The sequence below is a fragment of the Triticum dicoccoides genome, chromosome 7B (genome assembly GCF_002162155.2).
Source record: "Triticum dicoccoides isolate Atlit2015 ecotype Zavitan chromosome 7B, WEW_v2.0, whole genome shotgun sequence".
Lineage (NCBI taxonomy): Eukaryota > Viridiplantae > Streptophyta > Magnoliopsida > Poales > Poaceae > Triticum > Triticum dicoccoides.
In genome coordinates this window covers 657,248,754-657,272,165 of record NC_041393.1, presented here as the reverse complement: position 1 = coordinate 657,272,165, position 23,412 = coordinate 657,248,754, and the positions used below count along the sequence as shown (strand labels likewise).

At 47.6% G+C, this 23,412-nt stretch overlaps 1 protein-coding gene and 1 long non-coding RNA gene across 3 annotated transcripts; one reads left to right on the top strand and one right to left on the bottom strand.

Moving 5' to 3' along the window:
• Positions 1-9,458: 9,458 nt before the first annotated feature.
• Positions 9,459-12,208, bottom strand: LOC119341935 (putative FBD-associated F-box protein At5g56390). The gene is made up of 3 exons (XM_037613779.1): positions 11,041-12,208; positions 10,564-10,743; positions 9,459-9,999 (listed from the first exon to the last, which is right to left on the bottom strand). The coding sequence occupies exons 1-3, from the start codon at positions 12,019-12,021 to the stop codon at positions 9,712-9,714; spliced, it is 1,449 nt and encodes a 482-aa protein (XP_037469676.1). The 5' UTR covers positions 12,022-12,208; the 3' UTR covers positions 9,459-9,711.
• A 598-nt stretch (positions 12,209-12,806) lies between these two features.
• Positions 12,807-14,388, top strand: LOC119336044. Of its 2 annotated transcripts, XR_005162183.1 has the most exons (5): positions 12,807-12,913; positions 13,735-13,872; positions 13,958-14,017; positions 14,104-14,176; positions 14,247-14,388. It is a non-coding gene; the product is annotated as an uncharacterized LOC119336044 (long non-coding RNA). The 2 variants fall into 2 exon arrangements; XR_005162182.1 differs by having other exon boundaries at positions 14,104-14,388.
• The last annotated feature ends 9,024 nt before the right edge of the window (positions 14,389-23,412 follow it).

The following is a 23,412-nucleotide window of genomic DNA, read 5'->3' as shown; positions in this document are numbered from 1 at the left end:
CTCACTCGGAGGCTTAGCTGCAGCCCAGTGCTCACCTAAGTTATCGAAATCCTACCGAGTGAAGAGCAAACCTCTCACTCGGGGGCTTAGCTGCAGCCCAGTGCTCGCCTAAGATATAAAAATCCTACCGAGTGGTAAGCCGGACTTCCACTCGGAGGCTTAGCTGCAGTCCAAGTACTCGCCTAAGTTATCGAAATCCTACCGAGTGAAGAGAAAACCTTTCACTCGGGGCTTAGCTGCAGCCCAGTGCTCGCCTAAGATATAAAAACCCTACCGAGTGAAGAGCAAACCTCTCACTCGGAGGCTTAGCTGCAGCCCAGTGCTCGCCTAAGTTATCAGAAATCCTACCGAGTGAAAAGTAAACCTCTCACTCGGGGGCTTAGCTGTAGCCCAGCGCTCACCCAAGTGGACTAAGGAATAAGTCGATTGCAGTAAGTGCCCTGCTTTGAACCTGCAAAAGACATTTCGAGCCAAAAGCAATCACATTCAAACACCAAGTTCAAGTTGAGATCGATACCAAAAGGAACCGAAAGTGCTCAGGCACTAGACCCGTTAAGGTTTATCGGTTACAACTCCACTCGGCATACCGAGGCAAATTTAAAGCGTCGATCTTAGAAGAGGTTTTTTACCCCTCCTATGGAGGGCTGGAAGGTGCAACAAACTCATCAAGATCAATTCCATCTACGATCCGAGTGGCAGCCGCAAGGAAAGTTTCCATAAAGGACCTGAAGTCGTGTTTCTTGGTGTTGGCCACCCGGAGGGCCGCCAGCTTCTCTTCTCGCGCATCTTTGCAGTGGACTCGGGCCAGACACAGAGCGACATCTGCACCGCACCGAGCCGAGGACTTCTTCCACTCCTGCACTCGACCAGGGATCGTGTTCAAGCGAGCCATCAGCGACTCAAGGTCATTCTGAAGTGTCTCCCCGGGCCAGAGCGTCGAGTCGATGCGAGATGTGGCGACCTTCAGCCTTGCAAGATAGTCCACGGCAGCTGCAACACGGGACTCCAGTCGGAAAACATTCATGGCAACTTCGTCGTTCACCGGAGATTTGACGGGGTCGAGGTTTGGTTCCAGCCGGCTAGTTTCTTCTTCAAAGTTTTGACAAAATTCTGCAAGGACGATCACCGAGTCAAGGTGATGGTCGAATGGAAAAACCACGATTGGAAATAATTGCCGAGCATAGAGGTTTACCTTCAAGCATAAGAAACAGCTTCTTGGCAAGACCACTCAGGAAGGCCTCCAGATCATTTTTCTTCCCAGTCAACTTACTGACTTGGTCGGTCAGGGCAGCTTTATCAGTTTTCAGTCGACTGACCTCCTTGTTGGCGATCCCAAGAGCAGCTTTCAGATTGGTATTGTCTTGTTCAAGCTTGGTGACTGAAGCTAACTTCTCGTCAGCAAGCTTGATCTTCTCAGCTAGTTCAAGGTCTTTCTTCTGTTGGGCCTCCCTTACCTTACCTGCAAGTTACAGCAAGATCAGATTTTGAAACAAACAAAGGGAAAAGCAGTCGTCAAGGTCTCACCAAACATACCTTCGGTCTCCTCCTTTGCCTTCGTCAGTTTCTCCTGAACTAGCTTCAAGTTCAGCTCGAGCTGAGTGTGCTTGTTTTCCAGCTCAGAGTAGCGAGCCACAAGATCACAGGAGTTCTACGAAGAACCAATCGACTAGATGTCAAATATAATTCACTTCCGAGTGAAAAAGGAAAAATCACACATTTCTAAGACTACAGCCGAATACAAGCATTCGACCGTAGTCTCGGGGACTACACCCAGTGGGTGCACTCAGCGTGCCCCCACTAATCCTATTGAAGATAGAGTCGACCAGTCGACCTCAAAAAAAAAGAGAAATGTATTCTTTAAGACTGTAATCGACTGCAAGCAGTCGACCACAATCTCGGGGACTACACCCAGTGGGTGCACTCAGCGTGCCCCCACCGGTTTGCGAAATCCATTCGGCATAGTCGAATGACGGAAAGCCTGAAATTATAAAACCTAAGGCCGACTGCCAGCAGTCGACCTTAGCCTTGGGGACTACACCCAGTGGGTGCACTCAGCGTGCCCCCACTAATCCTATTGAAGACAGAGTCGACCAGTCGACCCGTTTTGCGATATCCAGTCGCCATAGTCGAATGACGCAAAGACTGAAATTATAAAGCCTAAGGCCGACTGCCAGCAGTCGACCTTAGCCTTGGGGACTACACCCAGCGGGTGCACTCAGCGTGCCCCCGCTAACACGGAGTCTGAATCGACACACCCAGTGGGTGACTACTATAAATTCTAGAAAGAAAAGTTTTTGATAGCATATCCTAACAGAACAGGCGGTGGTCGACTGACCTGAACATTGCTTTGAAGGGCGGAACTGGCGTCGTAAGCTGCCTGGCTCGCATCCCGGATGGTCCTTAACTGCTCCATCATGATCCCTGCCTGGCGTATCGCCTCCTTCGCGGCGCCAGCTTGGTCCTCTGGGACGTGGTGCGTCGTGAAGAGGGAGGGCTGCTGAGCACTCGTCAGTGGATCTGCGAAGGACACAGTGTGTCGAGTGGTGTTCTCTTCCTCCGCAATCAGAGTCTCAGGCGCCGTCATATCCTGGGGCACCCTGCTGGCGGACGCTTTCCTACTCCTTCTGCGCTTCAGCGGTTCCTCATCCTCATCATCATCAGGGAGAGTGATAACAACATTGGGTGGAGCTACAGAGAAGAATCAGGATTAGAGATCATGAGTCAGTCGACTAAAAACGGCGTTAAGAATATAGTACCTGGTTTTAAGGTTGCTGCGTCCTCCATCTCATGGTCATCAGCCCGGGCTGAGGTCTCAGAAGTGGCAGCACTGCAACTCCAAAGAATCAGTCGACTAACTTCAGCGTCAACCAGAGATAAAGTTCACACAAAATAAGAAGACTTAAGCAGCATGATTACCCTGATATGGTGGGGATGGACACCTTCATCTTTGGCAGGAGCTTGGTCGGCTTTGACGGAGCCGCCCTGGGCTGCTTCGGCGCCTTTTCAGTCGGCGCCGGAGAGGTGGTCCGAGGGCGCTTGGTCGACTGTGCAACGGTCGCAACCCCCTTGCCACGTTCAGTCGAAGGGTCGTGGACAAGCTTCGACCGCCTTTCTGAGCGCGGTGGTACGACCTCCTCCTCCTCTTCTTCCTCGTCTTCAGCGTCATCTTCATCACCGTCATCGTCGTCATCGTCATCATCATCCTCAGCAACGTCCGAGTCCCACTCCTCCTCCTCCTGGCTCTCGCCCCCACTCGCCTCACCCTCCTCAGTCGGAGCATGTGCTCCATTGGACATCGAGTACAGCTCGGTGAGGGCCTGATAGACATCAAGACAAGGATCAATCAACCAATTGGCAGAATAAACAGAAATGAATATGACAAGAACACAGTGGAGAGCAGAGTAGGCATACCTTGTTTGGATCACTGTGGTGGTCGAGTGGAGGAATCCTTCTGGCTCCGCGTGGGTTATCCTTGTTTCCGGTAACGGCGGCCATCCATCTTTCCAGAGTGACATCGTCGACTGCTTCTGGATGGACCCGAGTCTCGTCCTCAGTCCCACAGTACAACCACATGAAGTGGCTCCGGAACTGAAGGGGCTGGATACGACACCTAAGGAAAACCTCCAGGAGATCCATGCCCGTCACTCCCTCCCGAACCAACTGTACTACGCGCTCCATCAACATCTTCACGTCAGCTTTCTCCTCCGAAATCAACTTCAGAGAGGAGGGCTTGTTCACTCGGTCCATGGTAAACTGAGGGAGTCCACTCGACTGCCCCGGCGTCGACTGATCCTGGCAGTAGAACCAGGTCGACTGCCAGCCTCTGACTGACTCGGGAAAAGTCATGGCTGGGAAGGTGCTCTTATTCCTCACCTGGATCCCCAGGCCCCCACACATTTGGACGACTCGGGTTCTTTTGTCGCCTGGGCTCGCCTTCTTCACGGTCTGAGAGCGACACGTGAATATATGCTTGAACAAGCCCCAGTGCGGTCGACAGCCCAGAAAACCCTCACACATGGACACGAACGCGGCAAGATAGGCGATAGAATTTGGGGTAAAGTGGTGGAGCTGCGCTCCAAAGAAGTTCAAGAAACCACGGAAGAAAATACTCGGCGGCAAAGAAAATCCACGATCGACATGGGTAGCCAGGAGCACGCACTCACCCTCTTCTGGCTGGGGCTGCCACTCCTTCCCCGGAAGCCTCGCAGCTCCATGAGGGATCAGGCCCTCGTTGGCCATGTCGAGGAGATCTTTCTCCGTGATGGTCGACTGGATCCAATCTCCTTGGACCCAGCCCTTCGGCAGGCGGGATCTAGACGAAGACCCGCCGCGGCTGGTGGATCTCCCCTTCGCCTTCTCCGTCGCCGACGCCTTCTTCGCGCGTTCCAGCGCCGCCGTCTTCTCCTTGGCCATGGTTGCCGGTGAGACGCGCGAGGAGAGGTTGGGCGGAGGCGAGAGCGAGCGCGTTGGGCGGAGACGAAGGGAGCAGAGAAAGAGAATGCTGAGGCACTATACAAAAAACCCTCGCTGGGCGCATTTATAAGGTCCCTTTCCGAGTGGATGACAGGTGGGCCCGGTCGATCTAATCATATCCAGGAACAGTTATGCAGGCGGGATACGTGGCGAAGAAAGTGGCGCGGGGATCGAGGCGTCTATGTCCCGTCCCATCCGAACGCCGCGGTCCGCTCCGCTTCGCGTGCTTCCCCAAATTTCGCATCCCGCGGAATCCGCGAACGGCAGACCGGTCTGTCAGACGCGGGATTTCCTGCGATCCGTCGCTCGGAAATCGTCAAAGCCCGAAAGATCACTCGACGAAAGAAGAGAATGGATCGAGTCGACTGAAGACAAGTTGGTCACTATCAACGAAGAGATTCTTTGGTCCAGAACAACGCACGACTAGTGTGCAAAAGTTAATCGGAAACAACATCAACTCCTTCCTCACTCGAAGCCTCAATCCATTCGGGGGCTAATGATGGGGTCATGTACCTAGGGTAGGGTCACAGACCTGATCTAAGTACCCTGCCCAAAGACACCCTTAGAAGAGGTCACCTTCCAGTCGACCAACGAGGGACTCACTTGACTGACTTGAAGGACTCGACCACGAAGACTCACTCGACCACTAGAAGGTCGAGAGGCACTCTGCACTGCAACGGCCTGTAATTAAGTAGACTTTATGATAGTAAAGACACTTTATGTGGGGCGTTACCAGTAACGCCCTGGACTTAACTCACCTTAAACCCTCTCCTACGTGGGTTGGCTGGGGTCCTGGCGCACTCTTATTATTTTGGCTGTTACTAGGTGGTCTACGGATTAATTTGGATGTATTCTTATTATTTCTAGTGTTCGTTGGACCATCATGATTGAATATGAATAGATCGGAAGATTTACCACAAAAAAAAATGAAATGTTTTAATTAGGCAGCTGCTAATAAAGCTCAATATTTATCTCATATGATGCTTTGCCATATATTTTTAGATTTTTACGTATTTTTTAGATTTTTCAAATTAATTGGAAAAAATGATGACTTCCCATAAGTGCCACACGGGCCTAGGCCACCATGTTTAGTACATATGGCATGCTCGTCCAAGGAGGCAAGGCCAGCGTGCCAGCACGGCATGACCCGCTTATAAACGGGTATTCGTGTGTCATGTCGTTCCAGAGTTTTTTAGTACGTGTGTCGTGCTCGTCCAAGGAGGCCAGGCTAGCATGCCAGCACGGCATGACCCGCTTATAAACATGTATTCGCGTGTCATGTCGTTCCAGAGTTTTTTAATACATGTGTCGTGCTCGTCCAAGGAGGCGATGCCAGCGTGCCAGCACGGCATAACCCGCTTATAAACAGGTATTCGGGTGTCATGTCGTTCCAGAGTTTTTTAGAATGTGGGCCGTGCTCGTCCAAGGAGGCGAGGCCCACATGCCGGCACAACATGGCCCGTTTATAAACTGGTCTCGGTGTGTCATGTCATGACAGGCCTGTTTGTGGGTTTGATGGAGTCGATTCACCGGAGGAGATAAATAACACCTTCATTGTATTAATTCCCAAGATAGCCAGTCCAAAAGTTTTAGGACAATTTCGACCGATAAGTCTTTGTAATGTGATCTACAAGATCGCTTCAAAGGTCTTGGCAAACAGGTTGAAATCCATTCTCCCCGATATCATTTCTGAAGAGCAGTCGGCTTTCGTTCCTGGACGCCTCATTACGGACAATTTCATTACAGCCTATGAATGCCTACACTATATGAAGACTAGAAGGGTGAAAGGAAATAGATATTGTGCTCTCAAACTGGATATGATGAAGGCATATGATCGCTTGGAATGGTCGTATCTAAGCTCAGTTATGATTAAGATGGGGTTCAGCCCTCGGTTCACCGAGACAGTCATGAGGTTTGTCACTTCAGTTTCATTTTCAGTCTTATTCAACGGTGGTAGTTTGGATGCTTTCAGGCCATCGCGGGGTTTGAGGCAAGGAGACCCAATCTCGCCATATTTGTTCTTGCTCGCAGCTGAAGGGCTATCGTGCATGTTAAAGGCCCAAGGAAGAATTAGGGGGATCTGCGTGGCAGAAAACGCCCCTATGGTGAATCACCTTCTCTTCGCTGACGACAGTCTACTTTTCTTTGAGGCTAATGAGACAGCTGCGGTACGGGTGGAAGCTCTTTTAAGGACATACTGCAATGCATCTGGAAAGAGGATCAATATGGACAAATCGTCCATATTTTTTAGTAAAGGGGTAGATGATGCTTCCCGTACTTCTATCATGAATATCCTTGCTGTCCACAATGAATCGCTGTCGGAGAAATACTTGGGCTTGCCGACGGATGTGGGTAGGGCGAAGGAAGGGTCGCTCAAATACCTCAAGGACAGAATTTGGAACAAGGTTCAAGGTTGGATGGAGAAATGCCTTTCAGCAGGAGGGAAGGAAGTGCTTATTAAGTCTGTGGCTCAATCTATACCTACTTACTCTATGTCATGTTTCAAGCTACCAAGAGGCTTATGCGGTCACATAAATGGCATAATTCGGAAATTTTGGTGGGGCAGTAAGAACGGCCAGAGGAAAGTTGCATGGGTATCATGGCAGACCATGTCGAAACCCAAGTTCATGGGGGGTCTGGGTTTTAGAGATGTTGAGCTTTTCAATCTTGCTCTACTCGCACGACAAGCTTGGAGATTGCTGATGGATTCGGATACGCTAAGTGCGCGCGTACTGAAAGCTCGATATTATCCGAATTGTGACTTGCTGGAAGCCACACTTGGCGCTGCACCGTCCCAGGTTTGGCGCGCTATCCTCGAAGGCAGGGACGTGTTAGCGCAGGGACTTATCAAGAGAATTGGATCCGGTTTGCAGACTAGCATATGGGGCCAGAATTGGCTGCCGAGGGACTATAAGCTCAGACCATTTTGTGCTCGCTCGACCAACCCACCAGTGTTGGTTTCAGAACTAATTGACCCTATCACTAGGGTGTGGAATAAGCAAACCCTCATGGAGAACTTCATTGCACCTGATGTAGAGGTCATACAGAGTATACCCCTCAGTACCCGGACACAAGATGACTTCTCGTCATGGCATTATGACAAGAGAGAGGTGTTCTCCGTGCGCTCGGCATACAGAATGATCGCTGCGGTCAAAGCCCAAAGGGAGGACTGGTTGGATCACCGACCGGGCCACTCGAACATTGCAGTTGATAAGAAATCATGGACTCATCTATGGAAGGTTAAAGTCCCTTCCAAAATCCGTGTCTTCGTGTGAAGATTGGCGCATACCTCGATTCCAACAGGTTCAGTGAGGCATGACAGGAAGATGGCCGACAATGCATCATGCTCCATCTATGGAGCCGATGAAGATACATGGAGACACTCCCTACTGAGCTGTCGGATGGCCAGATGCGTATGGGTTTTGGGTGATGAAGAGCTACTTGAACATGTGATATCAAACCAGAGTGCGGATGCGAAGCTTTGGCTGTTTTGGCTGTTTGAAACTACAAATCACCAAGATCTTACCAGGGTTCTCGTCACGATGTGGGCAATTTGGTGGGCTCGCCGAAAAGCTATTCACAAGAACGAGTTCCAGAGTCCGCTATCAACCATGATCTTTATAAAGAGATTTCTGGAGGATTTAGAGATTGCAACAACTAATGCACCAAGTGTGCTGCCGGGCCGCCACTCGGTACTGAAGCCACGAGTGTGGTTGCCACCAACAAGAGAAGAAGCAGCAAAAATAAACTGTGACGGAGCCATCTCTACTCTTGGTGAGAAAGGAGCAGCAGCTGTTGTGTGCAGGGACAGATCAGGTAAATTTCTAGGGGCATCAGCTGTGGTTTTTGACGGCTTGATCGACCCGCCAAGCTTAGAGGCGCAAGCGTGCAGCGAGGCCCTTGCCCTTGCACGAGACTTGAATCTGCAGAACCTGGAGATTGCATCAGATTGTCTAGAGGTGGTAACCAACATCAACAGAGAAGCCTCGCCAGTTTATGCGCCAATATTGCATGAAATCAATCTTTCCAAGAATCTTTTTACCTCTGTTATTTTTTGTTTCGAAAGTAGACAGAATAATTTTGAGGCCCACTCGATAGCAAAAGGAGCTGCGTCTCTGCCGGTGGGCCGCCATGTGTGGCTAGGAGTTTTACCAGACATTGCTTGTATCCCAGACTTGATGATCATTGAATAAAATCCCTAGTTACCTTAAAAAAAAGAATAAACGGGGGACCCTACTCGCCAGTGACTGTAAAGTTTTTGTGCAAATGGCGAGCAAGCGCCGTCCGTCATGTGGGCATGCTAATTGCTCAAGCATTTTTGCTTTCTCCGTCCAAGTTGATTGTTGTGTGGTAAGTTAGCTGCTTACAATGTGCGGTGACATCAAACGATTTCATCGATAGCCATGTATTTTCTTCCCATACAAAAGGTATGCATTTTGGCAACTTCTTGAGAACTGAAACAAGGGAGATGAAACTGGAAATCAATAAACTGAAGCAATACTTTGAGTTGCGCCGTCAAAAACAGATTTACAAAGGAATAACATCTTTTTTCGACAAATGAATAACACGTAAATGTAAGTTTGAAGCCATCGGTTACCATATTTAAGATCTCAAATTTTCCGAGGAAGGAAAGCTGAGGAGACGGAATCAGTTCCGAACATTTCCTTTCCAACAAACTGGCAAACTTTTAAACTGAAATCTGTTACAAACTTACTAACCAAAGTAGCGTGCTAATTTCTCAAACTTGAAGGGTAAATTGCTGTTGTTTCAAGAGGCATAAGGGATAAATTGACCGCAGATAAAATTCACAGCAAGCATCAGTATCAAACCATAAATTAAAAACAGGGAAACTAGCAGCAAACGACCGCTCATTTCTAGCTGCACAAACTGAATATTGCAGTTAATTATTCCGGCATTGCAACAGCAGCAATCCACTCAAACCTGATTTTGATAGATCACTGTGCACATCACAAAGTCAGAGTGCATCAAAATCACTATGTACCAGACTTAGTTAGAGCATACAGGCAGATAAAGATTACCAGCTGACAGAACGCTCACAAGAGTGTCTCCAGGATTCGGTCCAACCTCTCACGAAAACAGGGGGACAACCAGTGCCAAGAAATTTTTGTCTCATCAGACACAAATAATTCAAACAAGTGCCACTAATTCAAACAAGTTGGGTCCAGCCCCACATAAGTTGCTGGAAATTTGGCGTCTTCTCGAGCATAAAGAACTTTCTCACTTCATCCTATAAATAAAAACCATGTCTAATCCTAGCCTAGAGAAGGTTACTAACAACTCGCAGAGCACTTCAGCCTTGTTTTCAGTGATCGAGTCATGGAACTTCACTGTCATCCTTCTTAGCACGGTTGCCCAACTGCATATCTGTTTCACAGCATTAATTTCATGTTCAGTTCCTCTGAAGCCAGAGATTTCTACCACTTCGAGGCGATTCAGCACGAGTTCCTCGGTTTTCCAGCTTGGTGGCTGATCACAAATGCAATCTGACGGGCACACAGTTTCTGCCTGAAACAAGGGGCACATCAGATTAATAAGATCAACTGCTCTGGTTTGATGACATTAAAGAGCATAGAGATGAAACTGGAAATTATTAGTCCGACTGAATATTTCGAGATATGTCATCTACTACAAAATTACAAAAGAATAACATGCGGAGATTAGTTTGAAGGCAACCTATTGCATAAATGTGATGCTTCCAATATTCAAATAGGAAGTGTTAGAACCAATAGTATTAAATTGCTGCTATCAATAACACATTTAACAAGGTCTTAAATTTCCTGCTGCAGCAGAGTAGGAGAAGAGAGGTCCCATCTATTTCATGGAAACGGGACCCTGTCTACTAGTTCTTCTCATTTTTCAATAGACTAACAGTACTTTCAAAAGAAGTCAATTAACAAGTTAACCCAAAATGTACACCGCCGATATAATTTGGAGCAAAGTTTAAGTATCAAGCAAACAACTAGAGGGGATTACAAGCTTGAGTATGCCTAAAAATGCAAATACATACATTGCTTTTATGTGGCATTCCTGGTATCTGAATATTAGATAAACAAATTAAGAATAGCATACCTCATCTTCAAGTGTGACATTAAGTCCAAGAACTAGCGCTCTTATTGCAGTACACATCCTCATAACATGGAATAAGCTGGCTCCAAAGGAATGTCCACATGCTGTTATTCCCAGTTCCAATAATTTAATGTCAGGAAGCCTTGTTATTTGCTCCATGAAGTATTTCTTGTTTGCTATGTCCTATTCGTAAGAAGTCAGAAACAAAAGTATCATATATAAGAGTTCGATAAGAAAAGAAAATCACATTTTCTTGTGTGGGTGTGCTGCAGGAGGGAGGGCACTCAGTTGAGGTGATTTACTAATTCAAGTTCACTTCATTCTTCAGAGTAGGTGCAGTAAGCCATACAAAACAAGTGAGAATGTCTGTCAACAAACATACTTGTATCATTTAAGCTGAACTGCATGAGTCTAGTGATTTGCTAGCATATTACAATGGTGGCATATAAGTACTAATAACAAACATAAGGATGAGCTCACCTTAGGACATTGAAGTGTGAGAACAAGACGGTGGAGGTGCTCAAAGTGCCGCAAAAGACACACACCATTGCGATTGTGTGAAGAATGGTAATCCTCTCCATACATGATAAAATGTTGGGTGACAAGCGATTGCAGGTACCCCATCTCACCAAGCTGGACAGAGTTTTGATCATAATCATCCATCCACGCGAGCCACATCAGATGAGGGGCTGAGATGTTGGCAACTGGTTGCCTCGAACTCAGAGCAAAGCAATTATCCAGTTTTAACAGTTGGAGTGCTGGCGCCACGACAGTGAGACTCTGCAAGTCAGGCAGACGAAATAGCTCCAATTTTAGAAGGCATTCTGAGTGGATTGTGAGGTCGCCCAGACCATGGGCATCCTTCACGACGAGTCTCCGCAAGGACGGGCACCGCTGCGAGGAGACAGCCTCGCCGAGCCCACACGGACCACGCAGCCGGACTTCCATCAGCATGAGAAGATGGATCCGGGTGAATACACCGGAAGGCGGCAGCGCGAGGCGGAGAAACCCTAGTCGCAGCACGATTTTGGTGGCGTTCTCGAAGCACGGCAGCTTCAAGGCGGCTCTTTCCTTAGCTATGCTCCGCCGCAGGACGCGGAAAACCAATGGGCCGGAGAGGCGGCGCGCGGCAATGGGAAGCCACGCCCCCGCGGATCCGGGAGAGTCGCCCTGCGCGATGACGACGAGCGCTTGGAGCACCGGAGCTTCGTGGGCGGCGAGGGCAGAGCGTATGCGGCGCGGGTCGGTCGGGCGGAAGAAGTAGAGCGCCGGGAGAAGGGTCCAGAGGTGACGCCAGCGGCGGGCGAGGACGCTGGTCCGAGCGGCTGCGGCTGCGTCGTCGGACTTGAGGAGGATGCGGATGAGGATGTCGTCGTGCAGCTTGCCGAGGCGGTCCTCGCCGCCTCCGGCATCCGCGGCGCCGGAGAGCTTCGGCCGCCGCTCCTCCGGCATCTTCTCCATGGATGCAGCCTCCAAAGATCACAACTTGCGGGTCCGCCGGCGGCGGGGATGGGGACGCGTGGGTCACCGTGAGCACTCGCTCGGCTGGATCTTGGGGATGGGGATGGGGATGTGATTTGGGCGCTTTTAGGAATGGGGATCGGGGTACGCACTGTAGAGCCCTCCTATTCTTCTCCGCTCGGCAGTGAAGTGGCTCCAATGCGGACGCGGAGTTTTTGCACGCGAGCACATATGCGCTCGTGATCTCGGCTGTTGGCTACTGAGCTGTGATGTGATGCATTTAATGATGTGGGGCAGTCCGTAAGGTAACGGACGTTCTGAGCAGTGGGCCATGTACCGACGGCAAACTCGCGGCCGTCAGACTGCCGAAGGCGAGCCGTGGCTCGGGAAATACATCATCGTTCTGATCCGTGGATCGGGAAAAGTGCTTTTCCGTTTGTCCGCAGGGCCGCGGCAGTAACTGCGAGGCGTAGTGGTTGGGCCGCTGAGCCTATGCAGCCGATCTATGTCGCCGCTGCCTGGATTCCCCGCCGTCTTTGAAAGGACCATCTGAATCGTCGGAGATGTAGCTCTTGATGCAGCCAACAAGAAGGTGAGGACCCAAATTTTCATCTCTGTCGTTGATTTTGTTAAATACTTTTGGTTTTGAGAACCCCGAAACCTCCATTGTTTTGCGTGGCCAGATTGACAGTGAAATCCCTATGCAGCCGCTGCACCATCCAGTGGCAGGTCAAGAAGGGGGGCGCGGTGGGATGCAGGTGGATAAATGTTCCGCAGGCGGACAGATCTGTGCTCGAGAAGCTGTGGCGACGGTGGAACGAGAAGGTTCACCCCATGCCTCAGAGTTCTCCACCGGGAAGATGAACCCGCAAGTTCCAGGCTGGACTAAAAGGTAATCAATCACGACGACATTGTCTAGAAAACAATTATTCCATCAGCTAGAGCATTCTAAAAAAAAACAGGCTGGCTGAAAGTTCCAGGCTGGTGGATTCATTTGAAAGTTTGCTTCATGGCATCCGGTAGAGCTGAAGCCATGGGATCTAGAATTTTTTTCTGTCCAATAGACATAATGATTACATCAGCGAGGTCGTTGTAAAACTGTTAGGTTACTTGTGTGGAATTTATTTGTTGCTTCATCTAAACCGGCAGGGCCGTAGAATCTTTTGGTATCCAGTAAAAAATGTTAATTCAGCAGCCAGAGCATTGCAAAAATTGGTTGACTAGTTGTATGACGCTAACAGTATGCAGTTACAGTTATATGCATATACGATGACCAGAATGTCGCCCTTATGGATAAATAACATAACATGTATATTCCGGACATGGATGTGCCTTTCATCAATTTGACGACATCCGTGCCTATCACGTACACAGAGCCACTGGGAACTTATTCAGGTGCATACAAAACCCAGTGTACTGTTTACTACAGACAGAGAGCGTATTCTTTAAAACAGGAGAACTGGTGCACCAGATGCACCTGCTCCTTAGTAGCGTTTGGATGTGAAAAGAAGAAACAGGATACAGCTAGGATGTCGGCAGATGGAACATTTGCAGAACGAATCTCATTGCGCAACTGATTGTGCGAATCATCCTTCTGGACTAGAACTGTTTCTAACCCTGATGAACCATCTCTGCCCCGTTCAATCAGATGCACTAACCTCCAGCAGCAACTAGTAGGAACTGCAACTGATTGACATGTACGATACATGCTAGTGGAGTGCCTGAGGGTTCTCCTGGGAGAAGGAACTGTGCTGCAAGTCGGGAGGCGCACCATCCCGTCCGCGCTCAATGCATCCGGCAGGATGGTGAGGGAACTAAGCAGCAATGGATATGTCTTTCCAGGCATTAAAAGTAAATTCACATCAATCTCAAAACTGACAATTTGCTGTGATTATCTAAAGAACAATAATTAACATTTCATTGTAATGGAAAATAGTAAGGGAAGCAGGGGAGAGTTCCTCCAGAGCAGTCCTTGATAATGAACTTGCACGGAGAGGTAATTTCAGTTAGCAGTTCAATCCTAGTACCCAAATCTTATTTGGTACATAAGAAAAACAGCATTAACAACTTGGGACCATGCAGGAATAGAAACGCATTCAACCGGTGATGGACCAAAAGCCTAAATCGAGGCTGGATCAAGATACAAGGGAAGACGGTCAGAGTTCATAGAAAATCGTTAGCAGACCAGAAACAATGTGGATAGCTCTGACATGTGGTGCCTGCAGGTTGTGATGCAGCGGATGACTTGAGTTATCAAGTAAGGGATCGTCGTAGGGGCGCTTGTAGTCCCGCGCTGTCTAATGGGGCGGTCATGCTCGTGTTAATTAAATTAGGATCACTATTTTGAGCCAGGTGTGACATGTTAGCTTTCATCCTGGTTGTTTGATCGTGAGTGAAAAACTTGTGAGTTGATCATGAGGTGCTGCAGTTTTGTTTACTTATGTTAGATTCTGTTGTAACATAATCTTGAATCTACTGCCTTGAATTCAGCAGTTCACGCGATACAGTAAGAAAATTGTATGATTCAGACATAGAAGACAGATGGTTAATCAGCAATATATTCCATTCAAGGAGATGGTCTGAAATGGATCATTGATATTAATGAGAGTGCCAATACAGTTGGAGGCCATCCATAATCTTAGGAGGTCAAACGCAGTTGGAAGGGGATGTAATCTTGATCCGAAGATTGGTAGCTCCAACGCAGCTGGAGACAATTAAACGGGCTGGTCACCTGTGCCGTCAGTACAAGATGTCTAGGACAGCCCATACCGTGATCGTACATCTGAGCCAGCCAGCCAGCGTCTGACGGCGTTGGGTTGACTGTTGGACACATGTGGGCCTGTGGACCCCGAGTTAGTTGATGGGCCCAAGCATACACGTGCTGGACTGGGCATCTCGAGGCGAGCGAACGACATAGATAACGAGGGCAACTGAGCTCGAGCTCAAAATAGTAGTTTCGCTCCAATGCCAAATTTCTCAGGACAACGAGGGGCAGCCCTTTTGAACCAAGACCAAAAAGAACTCGGTTTGGCATGAGAAAATCTTTTAAGTATTTTGAAGAATCCTTTTCCTTAGGGCAAGCCTTTTTTTTACTCTTCTCACTGGGAACTACTGTTCGCCGCTCGCTGCAGCAAACAGGGGCGGTTTCGCACAAGCGGGTTGCCAACTGGGCCAGCCCATGAATAGAGCGAATAACAGCGTGATGTAGCAAAAAAAAGTCGCCCCTATGGGAATTCGAAACTAGGACCTCTTGATATACCTAAGAGCATCTCCAGCCGCGCTCCCAAAACGGTCTTCCCAGGCGATGTTTTCGCGCCGGCGCCGAAAAAACGGCCCAGTCACGCTCCCAGAAGCCCGATTTTCGCCGGCCTGGACCGAAATCAGCGCCGGCAGACCAAGGCTGAACCCGGCGCATTGGGGGGCGCCGGGGTGAGTGGTTTTTGCGTGAAGCAACCGCGGACCCGCCGAGTCAGCGAGACAGGCGCTTCGTCGCCCTCGTCACCTCGATTCCCGCGGGAATCAATGCCAAGGCTGCCGCCGCCGGTCAGCCTTGCAATTGATTCCTCACAGGCGGCGCGCAAATGCGACGCCTCCCCTCCCGCCACACGTACACACGGGCGCGGCTATATAAGCCGGTGGCCTCCCTCGCCTCTGGACACACCAGCCCTAACCGTCGAGCTCTCCCTCTCCCCGTGCGCCGCCGCCGAGCCCTCCCTCACTCCGACACCTCGATGGTCGCACGTTTCCCTGGCGACGCTGCGGCGGCCAACGGTTTCGGCCGTCGCTCGCTCCACGAACAGGAGTCACGGCTCCTGTTCGAGGCAAATATCTCGGCGCCGCCGGACATGCGCGCCGGGCCGATAGGGTGGAGGCTCAGCAACGGGGGAGTGCCCGTTCCCCCGTTGCCCGACGCCATGGCGCCCCCCCCTACTTTGCCGCCGAGGTCGAGCTCGTGCACGCCTCCCTCACCGACGATCAGCTCGCCGTCCCCCAGTATGCCACCGACAACCACGCGGCGTGGGTGGCGTACTTCGAGCACCGGCAGGAGCAGAGGCTGGCGTCCACCAATGGGGCACCGGTGGTGGGCGGCACGAAGAACAGCGAGGGGCGCCGCGTGTGGTGGGGCGTCCCCGGCCGCACGCTCGAGGGCGTGCTGGCGCATCTTAAGGGCGGCAACGACCCGCCGCTGGCATACCCTCCCCCGGCGACCGCACACCGCCGACGCGTCGGGCAATGGATGCCCAGAAGGTTCGGCTCCTCCTCGTCTTCCTCCTCGCACTCCTCGTCCCGATCTTCTTCCCACTCCTCCGGCACTCTGGCGCTGCTCGACGTCAAGGCCGAGCCCACGGCGGAGACGCCGCTCGGCCGACGCACTCGCAGCGCCGGCGTTGTTATCAACGAGGGCGGCCGGTGCGCCTCCTCGTCGGCTCCTCCGTGCTTCGTCAAGCCAAAGACGGAGCCGGGGCTCGCGCCGGTGAAAACGGAGCCGGGGCTCCCCGCCGTGAAGACGGACTACGGCGACGTGGAGCTCGACGACGAGGCGGCCCCGAAATTGGCGCGGAAGGACTTCCTGAGGATGGAGAGGGAGCACCAGTGCGCCGCCCTGCGGCGCTTCGAGCAGCGCCGCCGGGGCCGCGACAAAGGACGAGTCGTTGTCCTCGACGACAGTGAGGACGATGATGCGCCGCCGCCGCTACCACCAGTCCGCCATGGCGACGCTGGGCAGGGGTCCAGCAGGGACGACCGCGTCAAGGGGGAGAAGGCCGCCGCCGCCGACGACGGTGAGGATGGTGACGACGATGGCGACTACTCCGCGTTCAGCGATTTCTTTTTTTAGTTGTATTTGCTATGTAAGCCGCGAACGTGTGTAATATATGCCAAAGTTTGCTGAAATTTAGCCGTGTTTACCCGAACTTCGCCGAACATTTTTTTCTCTTGAAAAAATTAGACGCGTCTGGGGGCGGCCCTGAGGCCGGCGACTGGGGACCAACTCGCCCCCAGGCCGTTTTCTTCATCGGTTCGCCCCCAAGCGGCGATTTTAGGCGCCCTCTGGGGGGCCAATGGCTGGAGATGCTCTAAAGTGCCACAACCAGTTGAGCTACCAATCGTTGCAGTTACTATGGCAACGCTAAGCTTAAAAGAACAAACCCGCAGCGCAGATCCAATGTATATCTTGAATTTAAAAAGCATTTTTTGTTGAAAAAACGAAGGGACCTGTGATGCACAAACAAACCGATAATTTTGCAAATAAAATTTTAAAACTGATATATTTCCGAAAACCAGGAACTTTTTTTAAATTCCAAGAAAGAATTTTAAAATGCAAACATATTTTGAAGTATGTGAAAACAATAACATTTTTTAAAATTGGTGAACAAAATTTGAAATTGAACAATTTCGAAACTCCAGAAAAAATGAAAACATGCACATTTTTTAAATTTGTGAAATATTTTCCAAAACGGAACATGTTTTGAACTGCCCAAACATTTTTTGAAATTTTTGAACAAAATTTGAAACTGAACAAATTTGAAACACCTGAAAAAAAATGAAAACATTCAGATTTTCGAAACTCCTGAAAAAAATGAAAACGTGCACATTTTTGAAAAATAAAAGAAAACGAGAATATTTCTTGAAATTGCGAACATTTTTTGAAAAAGATAGCTTTTTTAGACAATAGGAACAAAATTAGAACCATGAACATTTTTTTCAAAAGGCCAACATTTTTTGAATTTTTGAACAAATTTAGAAAAAAAAACATTTTTTAAATGTGCGACCAAATCTGAAAAGGTGAAATTTTGTAAAATTCACAAAAAAATCATATTTTTGAACAAAAATTAAAAATACGTATATTTTTCAAAATTTTGAAGTTCTAAAGTATTTAGAATTTTCGAACATTTCTTGATAAAAGCAAACAATTTTTGAAATTTCAATCTTTTTTGCATTTGCTGAACAAAATTTGAAAACAAGAACATTTTTCCCATATGTGAACAAAATTGAAGAAAATCAAACATTTATCTAATGTCTGGACCTTGGTTAGAAAAGAAAAATAAACTTGAAAAAAAAGAAGAACAGGAAATAAGAAAAGGAGTGAAAAGAAAAAGAAATGAGAGACAAAAGCAGAAAAACAACAAATAGAAATGAAAAAACGAAAACAAAAGGGTTCAGAAACCTGCGGGAATATTCCCAAAATAAAAAATATCAGCTGGAACGTCCTAGAAGTTTCCATAAACCGAGAATCTTGTAAACACTATACGGTCCGGCCCAGCTGCAACGATCACTGGATGGCCTGTGCGTTCCCCCGACATTTTGCCGCAACTAGCGGGAAATAGGGTTTTCCCTTCTCATTAGCTATAAACTGTTTCTCTCCATACCTGGCCAAACGGGTCGGGCTGGCACGGCCCGTCCCACCGTAAACGCGCCTAGCACGGCACGGCCCGCCTCGACACGAATAATAACTGGGCGGTGCCGGCCCTTGGGCTGGAGCTAGCAGCCCGAGATGACACATAGGCTACATGGGCCGGCACACGACACGCCGGCCCGTTGTGGCACGCTGGCCCGCCTAGCGCAATTTTTTCTTGGTAATACCTCTGAAAACAGCGAAAAAAGGCTAGTAAATGTAGAAAATTGCAAAATTTGATAGACTATTATGTGGGATAAATCTAAAGTTTCATTAGCACCTATACATCATTAAAAACTCCCATCTCAAACAAATAAAAGAATACAAGAAATGCTCTAGAATTACAAAAGCATAAAAAATTCAAAGACTATAATATAAATATATATCAATGTTTTAAATAGGGGACTATGGAAAATAGCGGCTGGCCTCCAAATCAGCTATAGCGGTCTAAAGCGGGCTATTAATGAAGGCGGCCATTTAGCGGCACCCTGCTGAAAAGGCTATAGCGGAGCTATAGCCGGCTATTTAAAACTATTCAAAAAAATAAACGGGCTGTACCGTGCTTGCCCGCGTGCTCCGCCTCCAGGCCTAGGCACGGGCCATGGCGTGCCGCGTGCCGGGCCTGGCCCATTTAGCCTGGGCCGTGTCGTGCCTGGGTCGTGCCATGCCTGCGTGCTACCGGGCCGGCCCAGTTAGCACGACCCGTTTGGCCAGCTATATTTCTCTCCCGCGTCAATACTCTGTTGAAGGGCCAGCAGCCGCATTTTGTTAGAAAGGAGTGAAAGTACAAACAACCCACAGTCTAGGCGATTTAGAGCTGCAAGTTCTCAACCCAGGCCGAAGGAAGGGCTATTACAGAGCAAAAAACAAGGAAAAACAAGAAAAAACCCTTCCTGGAAGATCAGGCTGCTAGGTCTGAAACACAACCAGCTGCTCTCCACACAGTAATATCATTCCCGATCAGATCGAGCACTCGATCGACGCTTCTTGATTTGTGTTCAAAGATCCTGGCATTCCTTTCCTTCCATACCCTCAAGTGCACCAGGATAGCAATGGTGTCAAAGTTACGCCGGTTTGACTTGGGGATCTCTTTCCTGGCTGACAACCACCAGTCCTCGGTGGAGCTAAAGCTGCTATCAGGAGTGGCGAAGAACACACTCGTCCATTGCCTGAACCGGTGCCATAACTGCTACGTGAATCTGCAGTTCACAAAGAGATGCGTACAGTCCTCTGGTTCAGCCAAGCATAGTGGAAGGTGGTGTTGGACGGCCAGCCGCGCCGCTAAAGATTATCCGCCGTTAGACAACGTTTATGATCCACAAGCCACATAAAGAACCTGCAACGAGGAGGAGCTTTTGATTTCCAAATTGGTTTGTAGCAGGAAAGCGGATAACGGCCATGAAGAACATCCGCTAGGCACTATGAACTGAGAATTGCTGATTTTCAGTAAGTCTCCAAAGCAAGGGATCAGCAACCTCTGGTCAAGGATGGTAGCATGCAAGATGTCCCATATCTCGAGGTACTAAGCTAGAGCTTGAACTGATAGCCCCCCTTATATCCCGGATCCAGGCATTGTTGTGCAGCACCTCTCTGACCGTGAGTCCTGAATTATGCACAAAAGAGAATAGAGTTGGTGCCACCATAGCAATCGACCGTCCATCCGGCAGCCTTTATCGGTCTAGAACCGTGCAATCTCATTGTTTCCCAACTTGACATAGCAAGTGATGTCGCTTGAAGCTACATCGGTTTTTTTCCAAAGAGGAAGGGATGATGCAGCACAGCGGTGGTAGGTATTTCCCTCAGAAATGAAACCAATGTTATCGAACCAGCAGGGGAACCACACAACACAACGTAAACAACCCCTACACACAAATAATAACACCTCGCAACCTGACGTGTTAAAGGGGTTGTCAATCCCTTTCGGGGTATGGCGCCTCAAGATAGGCAAAGGACGTGAGGTAATTTTGTAGATGGGATAAATAGATCGCTGAACAAATAAATTGCAGCAAGGCACTTTTGTATTTTTTAGTTTAATAGATCTGAAAATAAACACAAGGAAAAGGTAGATCGCAAGGCAAATATATGACGAAGAAGACCCGGGGGCCGTAGGTTTCACTAGTGGCTTCTCTCAAGAAAAATAGCAAACGGTGGGTGAACAAATTACTGTTGGGCAATTGATAGAACTTCAAATAATCATGACGATATTCAGGCAATGATCATTACACAGGCATCACGCCCAAGATTAGTATACAGACTCCTGCCTGCATCTACTACTATTACTCCACACATCGTCGCTATCCAGCATGCATCTAGTGTATTAAGTTAATGGAAAAACGGAGTAATGCAATAAGAACGATGCCATGATGTAGAAAAGATCCGTTTATCTATTGCGGCAGATATGGATCCCATATTTTTATCCTTAGTAGCAACGATACATACGTGTCGGTTCCCTTTCTGCCACTGGGATCAAGCACCATAAGATCGAACCCACTACCGGGCACATCTTCCCATTGCAAGATAAATAGATCAAGTTGGCCAAACAAAACCCAAATATCGGAGAAGAAATACGAGGCTATAAGAGATCACGCATATAAGAGATCAAAGAACTCAAATAACTTTCATGGATATAAAAAGATATAACTGATCATAAACTCAAAGTTCATCAGATCCCAACAAACACACCACAAAAGGACTTACATAATATGGATCTCCAAGAGATCATTGTATTGATAATCAAGAGAGAGATAGGAAGTCATCTAGCTACTAACTATGGACCCGAAGGTCTACAAAGAACTACCCACGCATCATTGGAGAGGCACCAATGGAAGTGGTGAACCCCTCTATGATGGTGTCTAGATTGGATCTCGGTTTTCTCGACTCTGCGGCGGCTGGATGAAAATTCCATCGACTCCCCTATGGTTTCTGGAATATTGGGGTATTTATAGAGTAAAGAGTCGGTCGAGGGGACACCTGAGGTGGGAAAACCCACCTGGGCGCGCATAGGCCTCCTAGCGCGCCCAGGTGGGTTGTCCCCTCCTTGGGACTTCCCCCAGGTGCAACCAGGGCCCATTGTGTTCCTTCTGGTCCATAAAAAATCATCGTAAATTGGCATGGCATTTGGACCCCTTCTGATATTGATTTCCTACGATGTAAAAAACATGCAGAAAACAGCAATTGGCACTTGGCACTATGTTAATAGGTTAGTACCAAAAATGATATAAAATGACTATATAATGATTATAAAACATCCAAGATTGATAATAAAACAACACAGAATAGTCAAAAAGTATAGATACATTGGAGATGTATCAGCATCCCCAAGCATAACTCCTACTCGTCCTCGAGTAGGTAAGTGATAAAACAGAATTTTTGATGTGGAGTGTTGTTTATCATGTCATATCAATTCTTTTCTTCATAGCATGGACATTTGGACTTTTATGTGATTCAAAGCAATAGTCTAGTTTTGACATAATAATTTAGATACTCAAGCATATCAACAAGCAACCATGTCTTTCAAAATATCAATGCTAAAACAAGTTATCCCTAGCCCATCATGCTCAAACATTGTTTCATTCATGAAACACACTCGAATATTAGCTACACCCAATACTTAAGTACGATCATATTGTCCCCTAGTTGGTGATTTTATAAGAGAGGATGGAGACTAAATTTCAAAAGTAAAAAATTGCATAAGTAAAAGAAAGGCCCTTCGCGGAAAGAAGTAGTGATTTGTAGAGGTGCCAGAGCTCAAAGCGAAAAATTAGAGATAAAAACATTTTGGGAGGTGTATCCATCCACCGACGAAAACGACTTGGAGCATCCCAACACTTTCCATGCTAGATATATCATATGCGGCTCCCAAACAGAAAATAAATTTTATTCCTTTTCCACCATAACTTTCACTTTCCATGGCTAACCGTATCCACGGCTGCCCTCCATACCAACACTTTCCAAGGAATTTATTATTTGACAACATAAAGTAAATTCAGTTTTGCATTTCGGGACGGGACATCCCGAATACCTTTGCCTTACTCTCGTGCAATGACAAGTGAATAAACACTCATCGTGAGAATAACACATCTAGCATGGAAAATATTAGCTACTCGTTACTGTTCCGCGAGTGAACCAAACACAAAAAAGAGAAGTTCATTTTGAAAATTAGTGATGACACATGCAAATTTGCTTAGAACGGAAAAAGAATACCGCATATATGTAGATATAGTGGACTCATGTGGCAAAACTGGTTTAAAGGATTTTGGATGCATAAGTAGAGGTCATACTTGGTGCAAAATGAAGGCTAGCAAAAAGATTGAGAAGCGACCAACCAAGAAACGAATAATCTCATAAGCAAGCATTAAGCATAATTAACACCGAATAATGAACCACAAGTAGGATATAATTTTCATTGCATGATTATTGACTTTGGTGCATGCATGGGGAATCACAAACCTTAACACCAATATTCTTACTTGAGCACAATTACTCAACAACATAACTCACATATCACATCATCATATCTCAAAACTATTACTAAGAATCAAGTTTATTTTGTCCAATGATCTTCATGACATATATATATATATATATATATATATATATATATATATATATATATATATATATATATATAATTTTTCTTCTTTTATCCTTCTTGGATATCTATCACTTTGGGACTAATTTTCGTGTTGCTTTTCATAAGCTCAAACAAATATAAGTGAAGATCATGAGCATAACATTTTTTCTTTCTCTCAAAATAATTTTAGTGAAGCGAGAGAGAATTTCTTAAAATTTTTACTAACTCTCAAATAAATCTAAGTGAAGCAAGAGAGAACTTCTTCAAAAATACTAAGCACACCATGCTCAAAAAGATGTAAGTGAAGCACTAGAGCAAGTCCATTGCCCATAAAAATTTAAGTGAAGCATAGAGAGAAATTCTAACAAGTCATGGCATAATTTTGGATCTCTCAAATAGGTGTGTCCAGCAAGGTTTGATGACT